Source organism: Nematolebias whitei, chromosome 1, assembly GCF_014905685.2.
Source record: "Nematolebias whitei isolate Nwh7 chromosome 1, NemWhi1, whole genome shotgun sequence".
NCBI lineage: Eukaryota > Metazoa > Chordata > Actinopteri > Cyprinodontiformes > Rivulidae > Nematolebias > Nematolebias whitei.
Genome location: NC_056498.1, coordinates 23,292,360 through 23,313,111, shown reverse-complemented (window position 1 = coordinate 23,313,111; position 20,752 = coordinate 23,292,360). Strand labels below are relative to the sequence as shown.

The window sequence follows — 20,752 nt, the reverse complement described above, 5'->3', positions numbered from 1 at the left end:
TGCTCAAAGTATCTCCGCTTTGTGCCTTTTTATAAAGAAAACTCAAACAGAGGGTCTAACCCAGTCCCAACTGGGCACCCAGCCTGACTTTACTGGACTAAACTACCTGAGGGCCCACAAAGGAAGCCCCCCCACGACCATAGGTCACAGCAGCTTTATTTGTTCGTCCTGCTTCCTGACTGGAGCTGTTTGTAATTCATGGAGTCCTCACCACAGCCTACCTGTGCCTGCAGCTTTCACATCATGTAGGAAAACCAGATGACTCAGGGGACCCAAGTTATGTTGCCACCTTCAAAATGTCCTAAAGGGTTTTTATTTATCTGTTCTCTATTTATTGTGCTTATAGAAGGGGTCCTTTCAAAGCGCTTGAGCGAGTTTTTGGAGCATTTTTGTTTTGCTGTAACTCTCGTCACACTGCGTTTGAACACGACAACATCTGCGTTATAAAGTGTGCTGATCCACAAGAGAGAAAAGGCTTCGTCATGGACAAACCAATAAGCAAGTTGTTGGTGAAGTTGAAGCTCACAGACGCAGGCAGCGTGAAATTCAACAGTTCCAAGAAAAAGCAGGAGTCTGCCAACAACTCTAATAACAGCAATGCTAACGCCGGCACCTCGGCCACCGGTGGAGGGGGCGGCACGCTGCCGTCTGGTCCTAGCCCCCCGGCCGCCTCACCCTCGAGACCTGGCCAGTTCTCGCTCTCCTCCTCAACCACAAATGATCTGTGTGTTCCAGCAAGCGGGAGAGCAGGAGGAGGAGGGATGGGAATGGCTCCCTCTCAACTCCTCACCACTCCACCCACCACTTCCACAGTGGGCACCATACCTCCAGATGGCGAGCAGCAACTTCATCCCTCCACCATGGCACAACTGAGGCGCCCCTCCCCCAAGCAGAGAGCCTCCTGTTACCTAGGTGAAGGTGTGGATTCCCACCTCAGGCGTGAGTCTGGCCTGGGCCCTGAGGGAGACTCTCTGGGATCGTTTGGCTCCAAGGCATCCCTCAATCAACGTCGCTACTCCCTGGAGCTCCAGCAGCTGGTCAAACGGCATCATCTCCTCTCCCAGCCTCCTCCTCACTCAGTCCCTCCACTGTACCCTGCTGCCCCGGGATATGGATCCACTCCGAGAGGTTGTGGAGGCGGTCAGGCAGAACCTGGATACTTTTCCGAACCCGAGAGGCACAAGCGCTTCTCCCTTCAGGAGGCTTTGTTTTACAAACGCCTGAGCACGGGCAGCGACGTGTGGGAGAACCCCAGGCCTGCCTCCCTCTCTCATCCACCGCATCGCCCGTCTGATATACCAGGTGGGGGCATGGGAGCAGGCTTGTTTTACCCCCCAGGGCCAACTTTAAGCCCGTGCTCTTCATTCAGCCTCCAGGAATCAGTTCTGGTCAGTCCAAGGTCCAGCTTTGCCTCCAGCACAGCCAGCGGTGGAGGAGGAGGGAGCCCCATGGGGAGCTGCTGCAGCAGCAACAGGACCAGCGGGATCAGCTTAGGTTACGACACTCGCTACGCCGCATCTGGAGGCCTCGCTCCTCCTCCACAGCAAATCATGCAGGCTGGAGGATCCGCGGCTGCTTATGGAGCTCCGAGCAGGGCTGGGGTAACTTCTGTAGAGGCCTGGACTCAGTACCTGGAAGGAGGGATGTGTCCAGGAACAAACGACAGCCGTCACTCCTACCCACCGGCCGTAGGGAGCCCAGCAGCAGCGTGCTACCAGGGAGGACCGGAGTGGTGGGATGATCAGCAAGCCGGAGGGAAAGCCAAAGAGGCAGGTGTGATGGGGGAGAGGGCCCGGTACTCCGACCTGCCTGGTACCCGCTACCAGGAAGAGCTGACGCGACTTCTCCTGAGGGATGCTGCTCGAGAAGGTGGGGGACTGCTGGAGGGCCTGAGGCTGAAGGATCAGTCTTTAGCCCTGACCACTCTGTCTAAACCAGGTGCAGCAGCGACGGGGTCCTCCTCAGCTGGTGGTCCGGTCAAACCTCAAGAAGACCCAGGGCCTGCAGCTGGAAGAGAGACCGGGGAAAACCGCCAGGAGTTCTTTGGTGAGATCTTTTGTTTTTAGCTGTCGTTAGTGCAAAGAGAAAGATGACGTCATCAGAGCTGTATTTAACACAAATTATTAAGTCACACCTCTAATTTTAGCCGGTGCCGTCACCACTCACAGATCCTGAGCAGTCGTGAAAGATTGTCGGGTCGCCCGGCGTCTGCCTTCACCATGTTATTATCATCATCCTCACTGCCTGGTGTCAGATCACAGGTTTCTCTGTAAATGAAAGGCTTGCGTATGGATAGATGGACAGATTAATACTTAAAAGAGCGCACGGATAGACGGATGGTGCCGTGGAACCTGCAGGGACTTGTAGGGTCACAACAAGCGAGCTTAAAGAAAAGGAAGAGCTGCTTGGGCTTCAGGAACCGATCCAGACAAGTGTTCGGCTGAAGAGAGGAAGGAAAAGCGGCACGTGCTGAAATAAAGGCGTGCACACGAGAAGTACACAAGCAACAACTAGACTGGTATGTGAGGGTTCTCTCACAGAACGAGGCAGATGTGGTGCAGGGTTAATCCAATGATGCAAAACTGCTGTAACTCAGACACAAATTACGTGCCTCAGTATGAAGACAGCTCTGGTCATTACTGAGTCATAACAGATTAGGAGTGTGTGTGTATAGTTTCTCTTTGAGGTAGGGTGTGTTTCCCCCCATGTGACTTCAGGCCATAGTAACGCAGTGTGTGTGATGCTGCCTTGGCGTGTGCAGGGGCGGTGTGCTGCAGCCTGTTTTTCTGCTCAGGTATGTGCGCCCGGAGGGGACACACAATACTGTACCGCTCTGAGCGAAGTCGGCGCACACCTGCAACGCCAACAAACCGAAAAAGAAAAGAAAATCCCCGTAAAACGAAAAAGAAAGAGTCCGACCTGATTATGTTGCTATGTAAAGAGAAAGAAGGTTGTCTAATGTTTGCTTTCTGATAGGTCTTTTTAAGTTTTCTGCTTGAAAAGGAACAAACGTGCCAAACCGCTTTCATCACGTCTTCAGAATGTCCCATTTTCTTAACTTTAGGTGGCAAAGTCCAGCTTTATCCTACAGAACGTCCCGTTTAAACTGTGAAAGTTAAGTCTCGGCCACTTGAACCACTTTATTTCCATCGCAGTCTATATGTAGCAACTTGTGGACATTGTATTTAAAGTTTTTCTCTTTTCTTGGGTTTGGCAGTGACTTGTGTTTGCTCTAAAATATCAAAGGGGCCGTCTGAGCTCGCAGCAGCACAGTGTAGGAATTCATGATTTGTGTGGCACTCCCTCAACCACATTAGAAGGGAAAAATCTCAATACCACCCCATAAATAGCTCACAGAAAGAGTGACGATCAGACCACCGCCACTTTACATTTAGTACGCTGCCTATTAGTCATGTTAATTTGAGACGACTCGACTGGCTTTTTAAAGATGCTACACAGTTAAACTGAAGGTAATTCTGACCTAAAACGGTGTATATGTGTAAAGTGACAGGTTAAAAGAATAGTTCAGGTCCTTTGAAGTGGGGCTCAGTGGAAACATTATAAACGATAACCCTAAGGAAGTGTCTCGTTGAGCTGCGACTAGTTGGCAAACAGCATTTGCGAGGGAGTCTCTAAAAGGTTTCAAAACGTTTGCCGTGGTCCCCGATTCCCTCGCATGAGTCGCGGTGGCGCGTAGTGTTGGTGCTCGAATTTTGAACATGCTCAAAACATTTGCGCAACAAATTTCATCGTAAAAATTTCGGAGTTGTCTTGAACGTGACTCAAACCCGCAATTTAGTTATTCTTAAGTCTAGAGCTGTATTTGTATACCTCCTTGACAGAAAGCATCTGAGATTATAGCCCCGAGTGTCCCGGACTAAAAATCATTCAGAAGATGATTATTATAAAAATATATGTATTTAAAAAACCTGGTCCAATTTGACATTCTGCATTTTAAGTTTACTCCAGTAGATTAAACCCTAAACTTGTGGGTACAAAGCAGGCTGTGACGGGTAGTGTGCGAGTGGAGGTCAGGGATTCATTTGCAAACCGATCAATGCCGGAACGCAAATAGTGGGCAGACCGGCAGGGGGCTCAGAGAGTCCTCCCCCAGAAATTTTTGCATAAAGTAGATGCGATTTCCTGCATTTTGGTGTATTTCAATGGGTTGTTAAACATCTACGTTTAATTACATTTGTAAACAAATGTCCGTCTGTTCATGGTCGCTGCCTGTGGGCTCCTGCCCGTGTACGACTGCCTGGTTAGCACGGCGCTCACCACCACCACGCTTTTAGGGGCGGAGATTTTTTTTAAGTGTAGACATGGGGATGCTACGTGAAGAGGCAGTTTGTATGCTTGAAAGTGGCTGTTGTGTTTAAAATTAGTGTTTACGTACTGGTGATTATTTTCAGTTTTCAGTCCAATATAAGTTTTATTCGTTCAAGGCAGTCAGTCATATTTGTCCATAACTTGATTATTAATAAGCCTGAGAGTTACCGAATCCAAGGAAACAGTTACCGGAACGCACCCCGTCAAAATGGAGTTCCCGGATCCTGTTCCGGCAAGATACAGTTTTGGGAGCCGTGTTCAAAACCCACGGCTCGCTAACACTCAGACCGTCAGAGAGAAGGAGCCAATTTTCTCATAAGTGCGGATCTCTAACAGCAAAATCCAGCGAGTTACCGGTACTCCACATTGGTACTCCACATTTACCTGTAGGAGATAACCTTTTGAATAATCTCAGAAATGGGATTTAATTCTGATCAAATTGTCAAGCTAATAATCCATGCGAGTCCAAAACAGCATAGTGGATTATTTGAACACTATTTTTACAATCCTTTTATTCACTGTCAGTTTTGATTTATCCAGTTAACCCAATATATTCCTGCAGGATGCACTACATGCCGTCTCTGTGCTTGCAAAACAAAAATAATAATAATAAATGGTGAAGTAATGAAAAACTGAGGTCTTCTGCTGTAAGACAGAAATAATCCACTTTGTTCTTGGCTTCTCTGTCTAGCTGCTAGCTATTGAGCCATTACTTCAAACAGAGGTGGTTTAAAGTGCTTTCTACAACAGGTAAAATATTCATTCTTCATATTTTTAAGTCATCGAAGCAACCACTTAAACTTTGGCTCAACTGATTAGGAAAATATGTCGCTGGATAACAATTTGAAGGAAGTGGCAAAAGATCAATTGTTGGTTTCTGGGAAGCTGCGGCTCCTCTCCTACAAAAAGAAGTCCTATCATTATAGTATCTAAACTGCTCTAAATGTAGGGTTTGAATAAAATTTAAAGGCATGTCTAAGCTCCAAACTCTTGAAGAAAGAGGCTTCTATTTTCTGGAAAGGCTGTTGCCAAAAAAAAAAAAAAGAGAGAGAGAAAGAAAGAGGGGGAGGAAAAAAAAAAAGTCAGATCCGGTGGAGTTTCCCTTGGCTGGATGAGCAAACAGAGGTTTTGAGTTTGAACTGTGTGAAAATCCCCTAGGTGGTGCGAACGAGAGGATTTACAAGTGTTGACAGTCTGCGTGGAGATGGATTTTAGACGCGTCTTTGTGGAATGCGTCGTAAACAAAGCGGCAGAGGAGCCGCCGTGTGGTTTCCCTCCCCGCTAAACGCACGTCTGTGTCCACTGTGTCGCTGACAGGTACTTGTGTGAAGTGCGGGAAAGGCGTGTACGGGGCGGACAACGCCTGCCAAGCTCTGGACAACCTCTATCACACACGCTGCTTCACCTGTGTGTCCTGTGGTGAGCGTGCACACACACACCTAACAGTGTCCTCCGCTGTCACGTCTTTTCTAAACGTTTCCCATCCAAACGTCTCGTGTCGTCTGGTTCCTCCGCAGGACGCACCCTGAGGAACAAGGACTTCTACAACGTCAGCGGCTCTGTGTACTGTAAAGAGGATTACATGGTAAGAGTTGAGGCCGAGGCGTTTTGTCATCCGTTTGTTGCGCACACACAGCCATGTTCGGAGGCCGTTCCTAATCTCTTCGCTTTAATTACAGTTTTCAGGATTCCAGGCAGCTGCGGAGAAGTGCAGCGTGTGTGGTCACCTTATTCTCGAACAGGTGAGGCCAAATTTATAGACTTTCTGTCACTTTTAATCAAACCATACATGCTCTTATCTAGTTCCAAGGTCTTTTTTTTTTTTTTTTTTTAGTAAATCACAAGTTATGTTTCCCATCATTCCTTCAAGTCCTCCAGAGGACTGAGAAAATGCAGTGACGTCTTTCTGTTGGCACTTCTTTGGTTTTCCCACGATAAGATTGTCACTGGAATGTTTGTCCTGGGTTTTTGATAAATAAAGGATTAAAGCTCTGCAGCGATTATCTATAAACGTTTTTATCATGTATGAACGGCGCAGTATAAAGAGAAGGCGGTTCGTCTGCGACCCACAAGAATTTAAAGTTTCTGAATGACGCGCTCCTTGATTTGAAACGTTGTCGCGTCTTTGAGAACAAAATGTATCATTAAAGGAGTCCGATGCTGAAAATGATCAGCAGGATGTGACGTTTCTAGTTCCAGTTCCTAACCTGAACATGTGTTCTCACATCGTTATCAGCTGTTCGCAGCAAATATTCATGTTTGTAGCGATAAAAAGAAGCAGAAAATACATTTTATCTTGGGAGACGAGCCAGGGATTGTAACGTTTGCTCTGAACTGCATTCATTTAGTAAAAAAAACAACTTTATAAAGGACTGCAGAATAAAATGAAACTTTTGAAAGTCAAATTTATGTCAGTCTTTGGTCCCTGGAGCAGCTCTTTCAAGCTTTGACCAAAACCAACATAAAACTGAATTTTATTGGTTATACGAACAATTTTTTTTTGCAAATATGTGAACACCGGAGCGAGTACAAGGAGTAAAAGGTCAAGTAGGTTTATTGTCATTTCACCACGTGGTACATAATGTGGAACAAAATTATGTACACAGGGTCCCAGTTACACCCACAAATAGCAAAAATATAGAAAGTGTAAAAAGAAACAGGAAATAAGGATCTAAGATATACACATATTTACTAAATGTATAAAATATAATTTGTATGTATATTTGTATTACCAGGTAAATATGTTTAATTTAAAATATAAATAAAACGTACTTTAACATCAAAGTTCTTGCCCAATAATCCAGGTAAAAAAAAAAACAACCAAAGTTAAGTCAGGTCCTCTGGACGGTTTCTTTTTGTTGAGACGTTTCATCTTTCATCCAAAGGACTTCATCAGTCTGAGAAGCCACAACAAACTCACTCCCATTAGTAACACACTCACAAAGTGGACCAACCAGTTTGATGGTGATAAAATGGCCCACTATGAGAGTGTGCTACTAATGGGAGTGAGTTTGTCATGGCTCCTCAGACTGATGAAGTCCTTTGGATGAAAGATGAAACGTCTCAACGAAAAGAAATCGCCCAAGAGGACCTGACTGAACTTTGTTGGATACTCACTTTAACTTGATGCTTTATTTATTTACATGAAGAACTGTCTGCATAGTTTATAGATTTCTAATAATAAAAAAACACCCAGCTCTTTACAAGAATCTGGTCTTTTTCTTTAATAAATGTTAATCATTAGATATTTTTTACTTTACGTCACCCTTACTGGCCACAAAAGCCCCCTCCAGCAAACCTAAAGTGGCCACAGGCCACCAGTTGATAACCACAGCTGTAGCAGGTTGTTGCGGCTCTGGGCTCATTTAATTTAAAGAACAAAGGTGTAAAAATGTCTCTTTTGACCGTAAAGGTTGCAGACCCCCCCTGATGTAGACAATTAAAACGTGCATGTGCCGTCTTCAAATGTATTTTAATTGAAGAGCACAAAAAGAAAAGCGTCAAATGACCAATGAACAAGATTTAAAAATGACGGATGGTCTAAAACCAGACTCACGTGTACCGTAAAGGCTTTTTGTCCAGTTACTGGTTTGTCCTCTCAGATCCTGCAGGCTGTTGGGAACTCGTACCACCCCGGTTGTTTCCGCTGCGTGGTCTGCTCCAAGGCTCTGGACGGGGTGCCGTTCACCGTGGACCAGCACAGCAACATATACTGTGTCGCAGACTACAACAAGTGAGGCTCAGCTTTACTCGTTTATCACAAAACTGAACCGTTCCAGTTCGGCTTTCGATCTTTCTGAGGCACGTTTCAACGATTCAGACGTTTTTATAGTTTAATGCACCAAAAGTGCTGTAATACGCTGGTGTATTCTTTTATCCAGAATGTAGTAAAATTAGCAGTTTGAACTGAGTGCACCTTTTTTCTCTCATTGAAATGAGTTTCTCAGCTTCAGGGATCATTTTGCTGGTTTGAAGACTTATTTGAGTTTTCTTGTCCCATTGCAGGACTTTTGCACCGAAGTGTGCGGCCTGCTTACAACCCATCCTACCTACCGAGGTGAGTAACCGACTCATGGCTTTAAACCTCAGCAGTTTTCACTGGAAAGATTATGAAGCATTCACACTGTTGTGATTCATTTTTCTTACGTACTTTTTCAGCATCTTGTTCCACAACTTTTATGACATTTCAACAAATCATAAATCAAAACGTTCAGCTCTTTCAGGAGAAGGGTGCTATAACTTTTAGTATTGGTGCAACTTTAGCTTTTAAAAAAAATATTTAGCCTTTTCTGCCATTTTTTTTTCTTACTGAAAATGAATTGAGCTCATTTTCAATTCTTCAAATATTTAGATCTGTTTACAACCTTTTTACTGCTCCTTTCACATTTTGTTCTGGTTCAGCTTCTTTCAGCTTCCTTGTGCAAAAAAAATAAAATAAAACAGCTAATTTCAGCTGTTTGTGCTCCTTATATTCTTTCTGCTAACAACATTTTTGTGTTTCATCTAACTTCTTTCTGTTAATTTCAGCTTGTTATGCTCTTTTCAACTTATTTCTGCAAGTTTCTGCGTTTTCTGCTATTTCAGCTACTATTTAGCTGTTTTCATGCCAATTTTAGCTTTTTCAGCTAATTCCACTTTTTTTTTTTTTTGCACAAATTTTTACTTTTTTTCTGCCTCATTCAACAAAAAAAATATCTCCACTTCCTTCTTTCTCCTTTTTTAGCTACTTTTCAGCAGGCGTTTTGTACTATCCATCCATCCATTTTCTTTACCCGTTTGTTCCATTTTGGGTCACGGGGGTCGCTGGTGCCCATGTCCAGCAATCACTGTGCGAGGGGCGGGGTACACCCTGGACGGGTCGCAAGTCCATCACAGGGACACATAGAGACAAACGAGACAAACAACCATTCACTCTCTCACTCACACCTAGGGACAATTTAGAGTTACCAATCAGCCTAACATGCATGTTTTTGGTCTGTGGGAGGAAACCGGAGCACCCGGAGAAAACCCACGCATGCACGGAGAGAACATGCAAACTCCACCCAAAAAGGCCCCTGGACCGGGGTTTGAACCAGGGACCTTCTCACTGAGAGGCAGCAGCTCTACCAGTTGCGCCACCGTGCTGCCCGTTTTGTACTAATTTAAGCTTTTTTTTTTTTTAGATAATTTCTACTTTTTTGTGCTCATTTCTGCTTCTTTCAGCCCAATTTGGCAACCATATTCTTTCTGCTTTCTTCTACTAATTTAAGCTTGTTCTACCATTTCAGCTTTTTTATAGCTAATTTTAGCTGTTTTCAGATAAATTCAAGTTTTCATGGCAATTTCTCATTTCAGCTTAATTTAAATTAAATACACTTCTTTATGCCAATTTCTGCTAGTTTCAACTATTTCTGCTTTTTCAGTTATTGTTTAGCTGTTTTTATGCTAATTTTAGCTTTTTCAGCTAATTCCACATTTTCAAACTCATTTCATCTCTTTCCACATCCTTATGGTAGGTTAAGCTTCTTTTTGCCTTTTCAGCTTTTTAGCTAATTTCTGCTTATTTAAACCTAATTCAGCAAATGTGTTCTTTACTTTCTTCTGCTGTTAGGCTTGTTCTTCCATTTCAGCATGTTTTTAGCCAATTTCAGCTGTTTTTACAGCAAGTTCTTCAGCAATAATCATTCACACTGCGTCTCTCTAATTTACATTTCACGTTGCTTTATCTGGGATTTTATGTCTTGTTATTTTGAAGGTCGTTCAGTTTTAGAAAGCCAAAGAGTAATTTGTTGTAAACCATACATTAAATAACCAAACTGCTTAGACTGATGCAATAACTTGTATTTATTTTTATGTGCTGCAATTATTACTTTAAGAAAGCCTTTAAGCTGATGACATTTATAAGCAGCAGCTTCAAGCAGTGTTAGGACTAAGTTTGATAAAGAGATTCATTCTTTATGATCGTTAAAAGTGCAACATATAGATTCAAAAAGATTATTAGTAAATCTCTCTGTCCCTGCATTGTGTCTCAGGGCAGTGAGGAGATCCTCAGGGTCGTGTCCATGAACAAGGACTACCACTTTGAGTGCTACCACTGTGAGGTGAGTTATCTTCTAAATACCTCAAAGCTTCTCTCAACAGATTCCTTCAAGCGTTTTGTCAGGAAGTAGTTTCACGACTGACCTTACTCCACTTCCTCTGCCGTTCTGTCCTTATCTGAGGGTTTTCTCCTTTTGTTCCTCTCAGGAGTGTGGCAAGCAGCTCTCCGATAAGCCCGGCTCGCAGTGCTTCCCCCTGGACGCTCATCTCCTCTGCCACTCCTGTCACATGAACAGAGTGTGCGCCACACAGAACATTCCTGCACACAACACACACTGACCGGCCTCGACGCAGCCGTGGAGCTTAGAAACAAGCCTGTACGCTCTAATGTCCTTCATAATCCTTCATTTGTTTTTACAAGATAAAACAACTGCTGAGACATTTCATCCACGTTGCATTTTGTCACACAGCCTGCTGTACTCCTTGTACTATTACTGTTGTACTATTACTGTACTTTAGTTAAAAGGGAACGAAAGAGACTACTGCTTTATTAATCCTCATGTGGCTACTGTTTGCTGTAGAAGAACAAGGGATTGTGTGCGTGTGTATAATAGCAAACATTTTGCACTTAAATTTGACTTGACTGTAAAGATTTGTTACATAAATCTGTACAAGTTGAAGAAAAACAAAAAAGCATTGCTGTAATTTTTTTATGTGGTTCTAAATATTTTCACTGTGCGCAGATTGTGTACTTACAAACGGTCACGATTTCAATAAAACTTAACATTTCAATATTTCGCTCTAAATGTTTGTGATCCCGATTAAAAAAACAATTTAACAGATAGTGATAAACCAATTTAAGTTTATTTCTTCAATTCTTTGTACATTGAGCACTTGCAGGGGAATTTAAAAAAAAGCAACAAAATCAAACTTTTTAACCAAAAGGTAGAATATTAAAATTTGCAACCGCTGCTCTCGTTTTTTTTTTTGTTTTTGAAGAAAGTGGATTTTTACCTCCTTTAATATGAAGGGGCCGGAGGAGGTTCCTGTCCTCTCGTCCTCAATAACATCTGATAAATACAAACTGGGACATGTTAGCACATCTTTTCCTATTGGTTACAGTGGAGACCAGCTGGTATCTTTTAAGTGAGATGCAACACAACAACCCTCCATATTAGAAAAATAATCACGGTTCAAAAACAACAAATTCTACTTTGAAAGAAAAGCTTGTTGGGACATTTTTTGTTGTGCATACATAGATATATATCAGTGCTGAAGAGCGGAGGGAAAGATGTGAAGTCATGGTCAGATCTATTTTGGACTGGTTTTATTACAGGGCTGAGTGGAGGAAGGAGCGGCCGCAGAGCTAAAATAACGAGGCCGACTCTGAAACCTCAGAGGGACAAAAATGAAGCCTGAAAACGACCGCCCTCGGCTTCTTTTCTTCCAACACAAAATAAACGTTACAGAAACTAAGAGAGCTGCTCTCTACAAAAGAAAAAAAAAGACAATTTGCTGTCCAAAAACAAAGATCATAAAACGTAGACCGAGCTCGACGTACGGATGATTTTCTATAAATGACAAAGTATGTTTTTGAGCGTGAACATTAAGGAGGAGGGAGAATAGCGCGGAAGACGACGCTGGCGTCAAAAGTGAGGAAATTAAAGCCCCGTGAATCCTCAACACACGGCAGGAAGTGGAAACCCTGCCTTTCATCACTTCCTGCCCTCTGCCTCCCTCTCCAGCGTCTCAGCGACGCCGTTCTCTGGGGTTGCTACGACTACGAGAACGCCGCCCGCTGCCAAAGCCTGGTGAGGGCCGCTTGGATCGGTGGCTGCCGTCTTTCCTCTTGTCCCCCTCTCTGTCTCGGACCCGCTCTCGCTCCCGGTCTCCGTTGGCTCCTCTGCTGGCGGCCACGCCGCTTGTTGTCGTGCTGTCTTTCTCCCGACCTTTCAGCCTTTCAACCTTCTTCTCTTCTTCACGCTTTTTGTTCGCCTCATCTTGCTCCTTGCGCCGTTGCTCGCGCTCCTTCTGCCGCTCCAAGCGTTCTAAGATCCTCTGAGTTGCCTGGAAGACACAAATAACAGTTCAGGTACGTTAGGACACGCAGAAGAAGTCAGTGCAGCTGACGTGGAAATAACTGCGTGAGACCAACCTGCTCTTCAGTGAGGGGAAGCCAGTATATACAAGGAGCTGCTTTGGTCTTCAGGAACAGGTCGTCTAGTAATTTAGCAGGAGGCTCATCTTTCTCTGCCAGAAAGAAAACATGCAGCTGAACACAAGCGGAGAGGGAAAGAAACGATAAAGTGCTAAGACGATCTTTCTGATCACGTCTAACTGAAACTGAGAGAAGACTTGAGTTGAAGGCTCACTAACCTGTATAAATAAAAATTGAATGAGTTGTGTCAGTCCTCATCAGCTAAGTGAACTCTGTCAGTGTGCTGCGTTTTGAACTGATGTGTATTCACAGAACAGATCTGAATAAAACTTACTGGAAGTAATCATTGGGTGATCAAATACAATTAGGGATGCACAACATTGAATTTTTGGCCGATATCCGATATGTTAAAACTTATTTGGCTGATAACCGACACCAATACCAATATTTCCCCCCTAGACCTACTTACAGAGACTACATAGCTTTCTCTGCTGTGGCATTAAAATACTACATTACTCTGCACGGTCTTTGTCAGTTTGGCCTGAAACCAAATGCAATGCCAAAAAGGGGCTGAAAATGATGCAACACAATATGTTAATGTCAATTTTTTTCATGATATTTACTCTCTAACACAATGACAACACTCGAACAGTCATACAAAAACAGCACCATATATATATATATATATATATATATATATATATATATAAAAACAGAACCTTTTACATCAATGGGTTATTTTGATGGAATGGCCGATGTCCAATATTTAACGTTATCGCTAATATCGGCCAATACGGATACATTTTCCAAGTGACAGTGTTATTAGTATAAAACTCGGTACGACAGGAGGAGGGCAATATGCATTTTTTTCAAACCAAGGTAGAACTTACAACTATTTTTATTTTGTAAACAAACTCATGATGTGGATGAACTAACCCTAACATGACTGTGTTGTGACTGCAGTTTGGACTGGAAATGATGGACAAGAAGTCTTTTTTTTTTAATTTTAATTTTAAAAAAATTGTTTTTTTTTTTTTTTTGCTAAAGTTTGAGATGAAATTTTAAACGTGACACATTTTAAAAAGTCACATAGGTGCAGTGAGTTTTTAGTAAATATTCTCCTCAGTGTTTCATAACTTCCAGCAGCAGTAAAAAACAAAACTACCTTGGTCTGTCTGATCTGATCCCAGCGACATAAATCTCTTACCCTTCTTGTCACTCTTCCTCTCCCTGCTCTTTGCTCTCTCCCTCCTCCTCCTCTCTCGCTCTCTGGATCGAGATCGCCGCCCGTCCTCTCCCGGTCTTGAAAAATCGCAGACTTTATCCCGGTCCCATTCTCGCTCGCCTCGCGCCTTTTCACGGCGCTCCATCTCCCTCTGACGCTCTGCCCACAGATCCCGGACTCCTCGGTCCCGTTCCCGTTCCCTGTCCCGCTCACGCTCCTTGTCTCGGTCCCGGTCCCGCTCGGGCATCAGAGGGGGCAGCCGGTTCTGAGGAACGACCAGCTGGGCAACATGCTCCTCCTCTTTCTTTGGCTTCAAGATGCCTTTGTGAAAGTCCAGCTATGGACATTAAAAAAAATTAATTATTTTAACGTTATACAAGAACACAAAACATTAAGAATCATCATAAAGTGGCTGTAATTTAAAATCTTTTTCTCTGTATTAAATTAAAGATATTAAAACTATGTATATCATCAAATTAAAGGTGATGATATATTTTGGGGACATTTTAGACATGAATTACCTCATCTTGCTCACAAAAGTCCACGCTAAGCACCTTGGGATTACTAGCAGGCCATCTGACTCCGTGCAGAGCCGTCCTGGTGGCGACGGTTTCCTCTGTGGTAGCGTACTGTGAAGACGGGACAGAAGATCAAAGAGGTTAACAGACAGAAAACAGCCAGATAAAAGCTGTAATTACAGCTCGAGCACATGCTGAAAACACCAGAGCAGGGACAGAGTGAGACGTTTGGATCAGGAGACAAAAGAGTGACGGTGCAAAACAACCCCATCACCTAGATTCATTTTAACATCTTTATGCATTTCCTAACAACATTTATTTTCTTCACATAAATTAACAATACAGTAGTCCCTCGCTACTTCGCGGTTTGACTTTCAAGGACTCGCTCTTTCGTGGCTTTTCAAAGTAAAACTGTACACGATAAAAAAAATGTACAGGATACGATTGTCAACTTTAATATTACGTGATTGGGACAGTACTGGACACTGTACAGTAAAAAGTTAACGAAAAATAAAATACTTCCGACAGGCGCCACCATTTTGTAGTTTTCTCTCAATAAGCCTTTACTGTATCCCCACTCTTAACAAATACATTTCCCAGAAGCCCTGTTGCCTTCTGCTGAAATACTAGAGGGAAAGTTTTGACCGGATCGGAAAAAGTTCAGCGCTTATTCATTCAGTGACTTCAACGCCCAGCGGATGCAGAGAGCCGCACGGAACCCACCAGGAACCGGAGCAGAACCAGAACCAGTACTGGACCTCTAAACTCATCGGTCAAGTTGAGAGTTGCTTGCCGGCCCACGAGGACTTCTGAGCGGGGACGAGCCACCTGTAGGTCCGGCTTCCTCCCCGGAGCCCTCCATTACTACCCCAAGCCAGAGCCAGAACCAGCAGGTCTGATGAAACGGAACCAAGTCGGACCAGAACCGAGCTACTGCTGTTCTGCAGAGCTGGTGAGTAACATTTAGTAGCTACATATATAGTACTGTACATATGTTGTTAAAATGAGTTAAGAGTTTAGAACATTGTAAGAGTGTGGGAAGGGTTTATAAAGCCTTTAAATATATATAAATAAATATATATATAATAAATAAATAAATAAATAAATAAATAAATAAATATATATATATATATATATATATATATATATATATATATATATATATATATATACATATACATATACATACATACATACTAAAATAAATATAACATTGCTACTTTGTGGATTTTCACTTAAAACTTATTGCCATTTTTAAATCTTGTTCAAAAATATACTTTTACTTGGTGGCCTTCGAACCCAGACGTCAACTCCAACCTCGTTGTATTTTTATTGATCTGTTTGAGCTGATGCATTTATGTATTTTTTTTATTCATTTGTCCTGTGCGTGTTTGTTTTGTTGTCCTTTAATCAGATTTGTAGATGTTTATTTTAGGTGCCTTATAAATAAAGTGGTATAGATTGTATGCTCAAACATAGAACAAGTCAAAAGTCTGGAAAAAAAAGACGATTTAAAATGAACCAATAGATAATCAGTCATTTACTTTCTTCAAAACTTATTAAACTATCAGATTATGTGGGTTAGCAGATCAAACAGATTTTCAACAAATTACTATAAGTGTAGGTGTTGAAGAACCATCTGAACTGGAGGATTTTTCACAGCTACTTTAATTCATGACACTTTAAAGCCGTTAAATTAAAAAGTTTCATGAAACGGTCACTTACTGTGACGTAGCAGTGAGACTTGATCTTGTCAATCCAGAAACCCTCCTCCATCACACTTCCTGTCCGGTTCAGCAGCTCCTTGAGATGTAGCAGGGTAAAGGGTCGTACCTAAAGAAGAACAACAGTTAGCCAAACAGACCCACAATATAAAACTGAATAAAAAGAAGCTGTTAAAATAACAAACGATCCTCCGAAATTAAAGCAGGCCGTTCCAATAAACCATTTAGATGCACGATATTAGAAAGACTTGTCATGTGAGATATTACTGTTAATACTGAAATGTTTATATCAATTGCTATAAACCTATATTTACCCCACTTTTTCTTCTGTCATCACTGAAATCAAAACCAGGAGTAAGCATAAAGGCCAACTTAACAACACTGACATTAACACATGACCATGCAGAACATGAACCAGTAGTTCTTGAATTATTACGGCCTATGATTTCAGCTCTTTGCAACATTAATATTGTGCTCGCAGACACTGCGATGACGATACATTTTCTGTAATTGTGCAGCTTTAATTCAGGGTTTAAAGCGTTTTATGAAAATAAAATTCAGTTTTCACTGTCTGGAAAATGTGCAAGTCGTTTCCCAGGTTTTCCCTGATTTCCAGAGCTGCTGGGAACCCTGATAGATTATGCTAACTTCAATAACATGACAGGAAAACAAGAACAGAAAGAACTATGGCGAGTTGATATGACACGGTGGACACAACTTGGACTCTTGATAGACATCCATATGAGAAGAGGATTAGTCCTCTAAATGGGAAATGGACTGGACTTCTATACTGTAGCACCTGTCGATCTAGTCAAGACACTCAAAGCACTTTACAACACAACCTATGCCCCCATTGACCCATTCATACAGCACTCTACAAGATCTATACAAAGATAATCTCAATCTGTAGAGACTAATCAGTGCTTTAGATCATTCATACACTGATGGGACACACATTGGAGGCAATGAGGGGTTCGGTGTTTTGCCCAGGGACACTTCAACATGTGACTGCTGGTGGAATCAAACCCCCAACTCTCTCACTGGAGGACAGCTGCTCTAACCACTCAGCCCCATCGTTTAACCCTTTACATTTTCTCTTGTTGCCAGGTTATACTTTCCTGTTCCTCAACACCAAAACAAGTTTACTTTAATTTTTTATCTTTGTAATAAAAGTGAAGCAAACTTCCCTAAAAATGAGGCTTTTGTTGGCTCTTGAACTCAGGGTATAAAAAGTGTTTCTTCTGCTGCCACCCTCAGGCCAAAAGACACATACTTCTGCACCACACCGGGATCAGGACAAAAAGGGTTTCCAACATTCCACATCAATTTAAATCACATGCTTGGGTCTAAAATGATGGTGAATATTAAAGAGTCACATCTTCACTTTAATCCGTGAGGAATTTGGACTGAAAACATCAAAGCTTCGCAGCGCCTTCACCCGAGCACAACCTCAAGTCTCGCCTCTATGACGCGAGCCAGAAAACCCTCTGAAAATGGAGGTGATTAAATGTGTAATGTCTCATCTTGTCACAGTCTGGTTAGTCACCCGCCGTGCTCCTGAGTGAAGGTTTCGCCTGACTGCAGCTGGAACACCTGGGTTATTATTTCTGATTGTGACTGCAGGTGAGGTTACCGCTGGCATCCACACGACATACTTCATTCATGACAAATGTGGGGGTTTTATTCTGTGCAGGAAGGCTGAGTTTAAATCACTTCGACAAAACAAAAACACGTTTCTGCTGTAAATGTATTCCTACTTGTCAGAGAAGTAAAAGTTCCACAACTTTTCCCTGTCCCTCATGTCTTGTGCTGCGTGTACTCACCAGGTTCGTCACGTGGATGATGTTGGAGACTTTTCCACGTGGCGGTGAGGGCTGCCTGGTTGAGCGAATAGGGTCGTCGATTGTGACAGAGACACCGGACTTCTGCTGACTGATGGAGCGGCGAACCAGACTGTCGCTGGGAGTAACTAAAAGGGAGAAAATGGAAAGGGTTAAACACGACTGACAGAAAAGCTGCGCAATGTTAGTGCTGGATACTGCAAAGACTACATTAGTTGTGCTCAACCCACAAGTTCTGTCGTTACGTTACGACGCGAGTCCACCTGATCGCCACATTTGCCTGATTTGCATGAAGGTTGTGTGATTGTTTGGAATCCTACTGCAACATGATTATTTATGATGTGTTGTTTTATAATTAGGGCTAATATAATGCCCTAGTTGACAGTATAAAAGAAACAATTCTCAAAAGAACCCATTTGAATCCTAATGGTTCAATATTCAGAATGAACCCACGTTATATTTGCTCTTTAGCCAAGCAGTCCGTTTATTTTTATTCTGCAGCGATGATGTTTCAGTGTCGATAAGGAAGCAGAGAGGTTTGAGTTGGTTTCAGCTGAAGCGAGACATTTTTCTCAGATTATTTGTCTGTATTAGAGCTTCTGATTACTTTTTGGAGTTAATATGTAGAAGCAATTAAAAAAAAAGGGAAAACGAGTCTTGTGGTCGTTAAATGCGTGTTTGCACGTAAATTTAAGGTTATGAAGTAAACAGCTAATTGAAACGCGAGTACTTGGGGAACACCACAACAGTTTTGGCTCATATAATTTGCAACCATCCAAAACTGAAAGAACGTGATGATGTCATCATCCGGCTGTGGATCAGTGCAAACTGTGCCATGATATCAACCTCCCAGCAAATCAAATGGGCACAAAACAGGACATTATTCACGTTTATGGAAAAGATAAGAGACGGGTAAAACACTTTGATTTACACTTATTTATACATTTGATTTAATATAGATTGGACCTCCGTTAGCTAAAAAAGCAGCTACTGCTGCAACGAACAATACCTCCTCACACAGATTTCTAAGGGGCAGTTTACACGGCGCATGAGATTATACGGTTCTGCTGTTCATTTACACGACACCAGTAGCCCCTCTCTTTGAATCTGGAGGTTTCTCAACACACTCTCGTAGTGGAGGTTTTCAGGAGACTGCCCGCTGATCATGTACACATTTCCCACAGAGCAGTGAAAGCACATGCGCACAACAGGTGTATATTTCACGCACGCGCAGCATATTTCTATCAACAACAATGGCGGCGGAGTATAATATACTGCTTTTCTGAGCTACGACTGATGGAATATATTTTGGGTCTCGTAGTTAATTTACACCAGAATGTAGGTGCTGTGATCGACATCTGTGTTGGGAAGAGGCCAGTCAGATCCAGTTCTAATATTGCTGTTAATTGAAGGAGGTAGGCGTATATTTCATGCGTCGCACTGGACTATAACGTACTAAATGTGCTAAGTTATAAGTTTAACAATAATAAACAGTATTTATGTTGGTGATAGGAGATAAAATGAAGCTATGCTAAAGCTATATGGACATTATGTAATTCAAGTTGTGACTTAAACAATGCGACACATACTGCATGTTAAAGTTGAAAATGAAGACATGTTTAATTTTTATTTATTGAATCAACACCACAAACTGTATGTCAAACAAACACCGATAATTAAACTGAGCACACCATTAAAAACACGTTAACCGAACTACATTAATGAACTTTACTCTTCCCCTCTGCTGTCATCGTGGATGGTGGCATGTTGTTTTTCTGGCTTGTTCAGGCCGTCACTCCTTTGCTTGATGCAGCTTCAAACATCGAATGGATTGGAAAAAAGAACTGAGGGGAATTTTAAATAAATAGTTCATCCAACGTCTCTCTTTGACGTTCTCCTGCACCGCACCTGGGCCGAAGAAACGCATGCCCGCTGAGAACTGCATACCCTGTAGCAGGAACGCGCATTGTTCTAAGCTCTCAAAATTTTTTTTTTATTTTGGCAGATTAATTGAAATAAAAACAGTCCTAATGTTTTAGATATCAGTAGTTCTAAAAATTCATAAATAATGCATAAATTAAACAATTTAACGAGGGGAGGTGGGGAGTAATCTTTAAAATAATGAACAATTCTGCAAGCATTTTATCATGCAGCTGCACGTTTATTACCATATATTACAGCACGATAACACAGAGGGCATGTTTCATTATGTAGAAAATTTGATATCACCCTATATCTGTTTAATCCTTTGATATAGGAGGGGATGCATTTTTTTGGCAAAGCAAATACCGAGTCTGCTGATATCAGCATCCCCTGTCTATTTTCCACAAATATTGTCCTATTGATATGAAACGCATACCATTAGCTCAGAGGACATTTGTAATAATGTAGAACAGGTTATTAACTCGTTAGCAGGGGGTGCATTTTTTGGACAATTGGGTTCCAGCGACAGGGCACGCAATTCTCGGCATAACATCTGTCCGCCTCTGGTGGGAGGACCGAGGCTCTCCCACCAGTTTCTCCTCGCAGGAAAAATAAGAACTCAGTTGGTTGTTCAGTGCCCGAAATAAACACAAGCTAGTAACATTATTATGAACGTTGATTTACCTGCAGTAAATCGGCACCGCTCAGTGACCGGTGTCGAGCCGTTAGACGAAGCGGTCCCGCTTGGCGTCAAGTCTGTCGACCCTTATCAAAAATCCAGCCAAAATCCAGCTTTATGTTGTTGTTAGCTGGGCTATTAGCCCCGAGAACGTTGGTTACGTACTGTAACCCCAGATTCTATGAATATAAGCGTAGCCCTTTAAGGCCTTCGCTTTAGTGGGTTTATCCCGTTATGCAGAGCATAAGCACTGAAAAAAAATTAGTCCACGCCCACCTGCTGTGTGGGCCCTACCCGGTCCGTATAAATTACGTTAAGAGCGGGAAATCGGCTCCCA

The 20,752-nt window shown here is 42.4% G+C and overlaps 2 protein-coding genes across 3 annotated transcripts in view; one reads left to right on the top strand and one right to left on the bottom strand.

The window, feature by feature from the left end:
- The first annotated feature begins 254 nt into the window (after positions 1-254).
- ajuba (ajuba LIM protein) lies at positions 255-10,958 on the top strand. 2 transcript variants are annotated; one of them, XM_037675834.1, is made up of 9 exons: positions 255-1,869; positions 1,939-2,046; positions 5,647-5,748; positions 5,847-5,914; positions 6,009-6,071; positions 7,932-8,062; positions 8,335-8,386; positions 10,341-10,409; positions 10,555-10,958. In XM_037675834.1, exons 1-9 carry the CDS (start codon positions 483-485, stop codon positions 10,684-10,686), a joined length of 2,112 nt encoding a protein of 703 aa, XP_037531762.1. In that variant the 5' UTR covers positions 255-482; the 3' UTR covers positions 10,687-10,958. The 2 variants fall into 2 exon arrangements, with proteins under 2 accessions (XP_037531762.1, XP_037531753.1); XM_037675825.1 differs by having other exon boundaries at positions 255-2,046.
- Positions 10,959-11,337: 379 nt separating this feature from the next.
- acin1b (apoptotic chromatin condensation inducer 1b) overlaps positions 11,338-20,752 on the bottom strand; it is a 41,286-nt gene continuing 31,871 nt past the window's right edge. The window contains exons 12-17 of the mRNA XM_037675803.1: positions 17,796-17,941; positions 15,974-16,081; positions 14,252-14,359; positions 13,713-14,067; positions 12,503-12,597; positions 11,338-12,414 (exon numbers count right to left, since the gene is read on the bottom strand). Of these exons, the coding sequence (XP_037531731.1) occupies positions 12,097-12,414; positions 12,503-12,597; positions 13,713-14,067; positions 14,252-14,359; positions 15,974-16,081; positions 17,796-17,941 (1,130 nt within the window). The 3' untranslated portion in view covers positions 11,338-12,096. The remainder of the gene's footprint in view (positions 12,415-12,502; positions 12,598-13,712; positions 14,068-14,251; positions 14,360-15,973; positions 16,082-17,795; positions 17,942-20,752) is intronic.

Excerpts from the sequence above, each read along its gene's own strand:
- ajuba (XM_037675825.1), top strand. The coding sequence starts at position 483 with ATGGACAAACCAATAAGCAAGTTGTTGGTGAAGTTGAAGCTCACAGAC. Across the intron at positions 2,047-5,646 it reads AAACCGCCAGGAGTTCTTTG|GTACTTGTGTGAAGTGCGGG; the intron begins GTGAGATCTTTT and ends TGTCGCTGACAG. Across the intron at positions 5,749-5,846 it reads CTTCACCTGTGTGTCCTGTG|GACGCACCCTGAGGAACAAG; the intron begins GTGAGCGTGCAC and ends GTTCCTCCGCAG.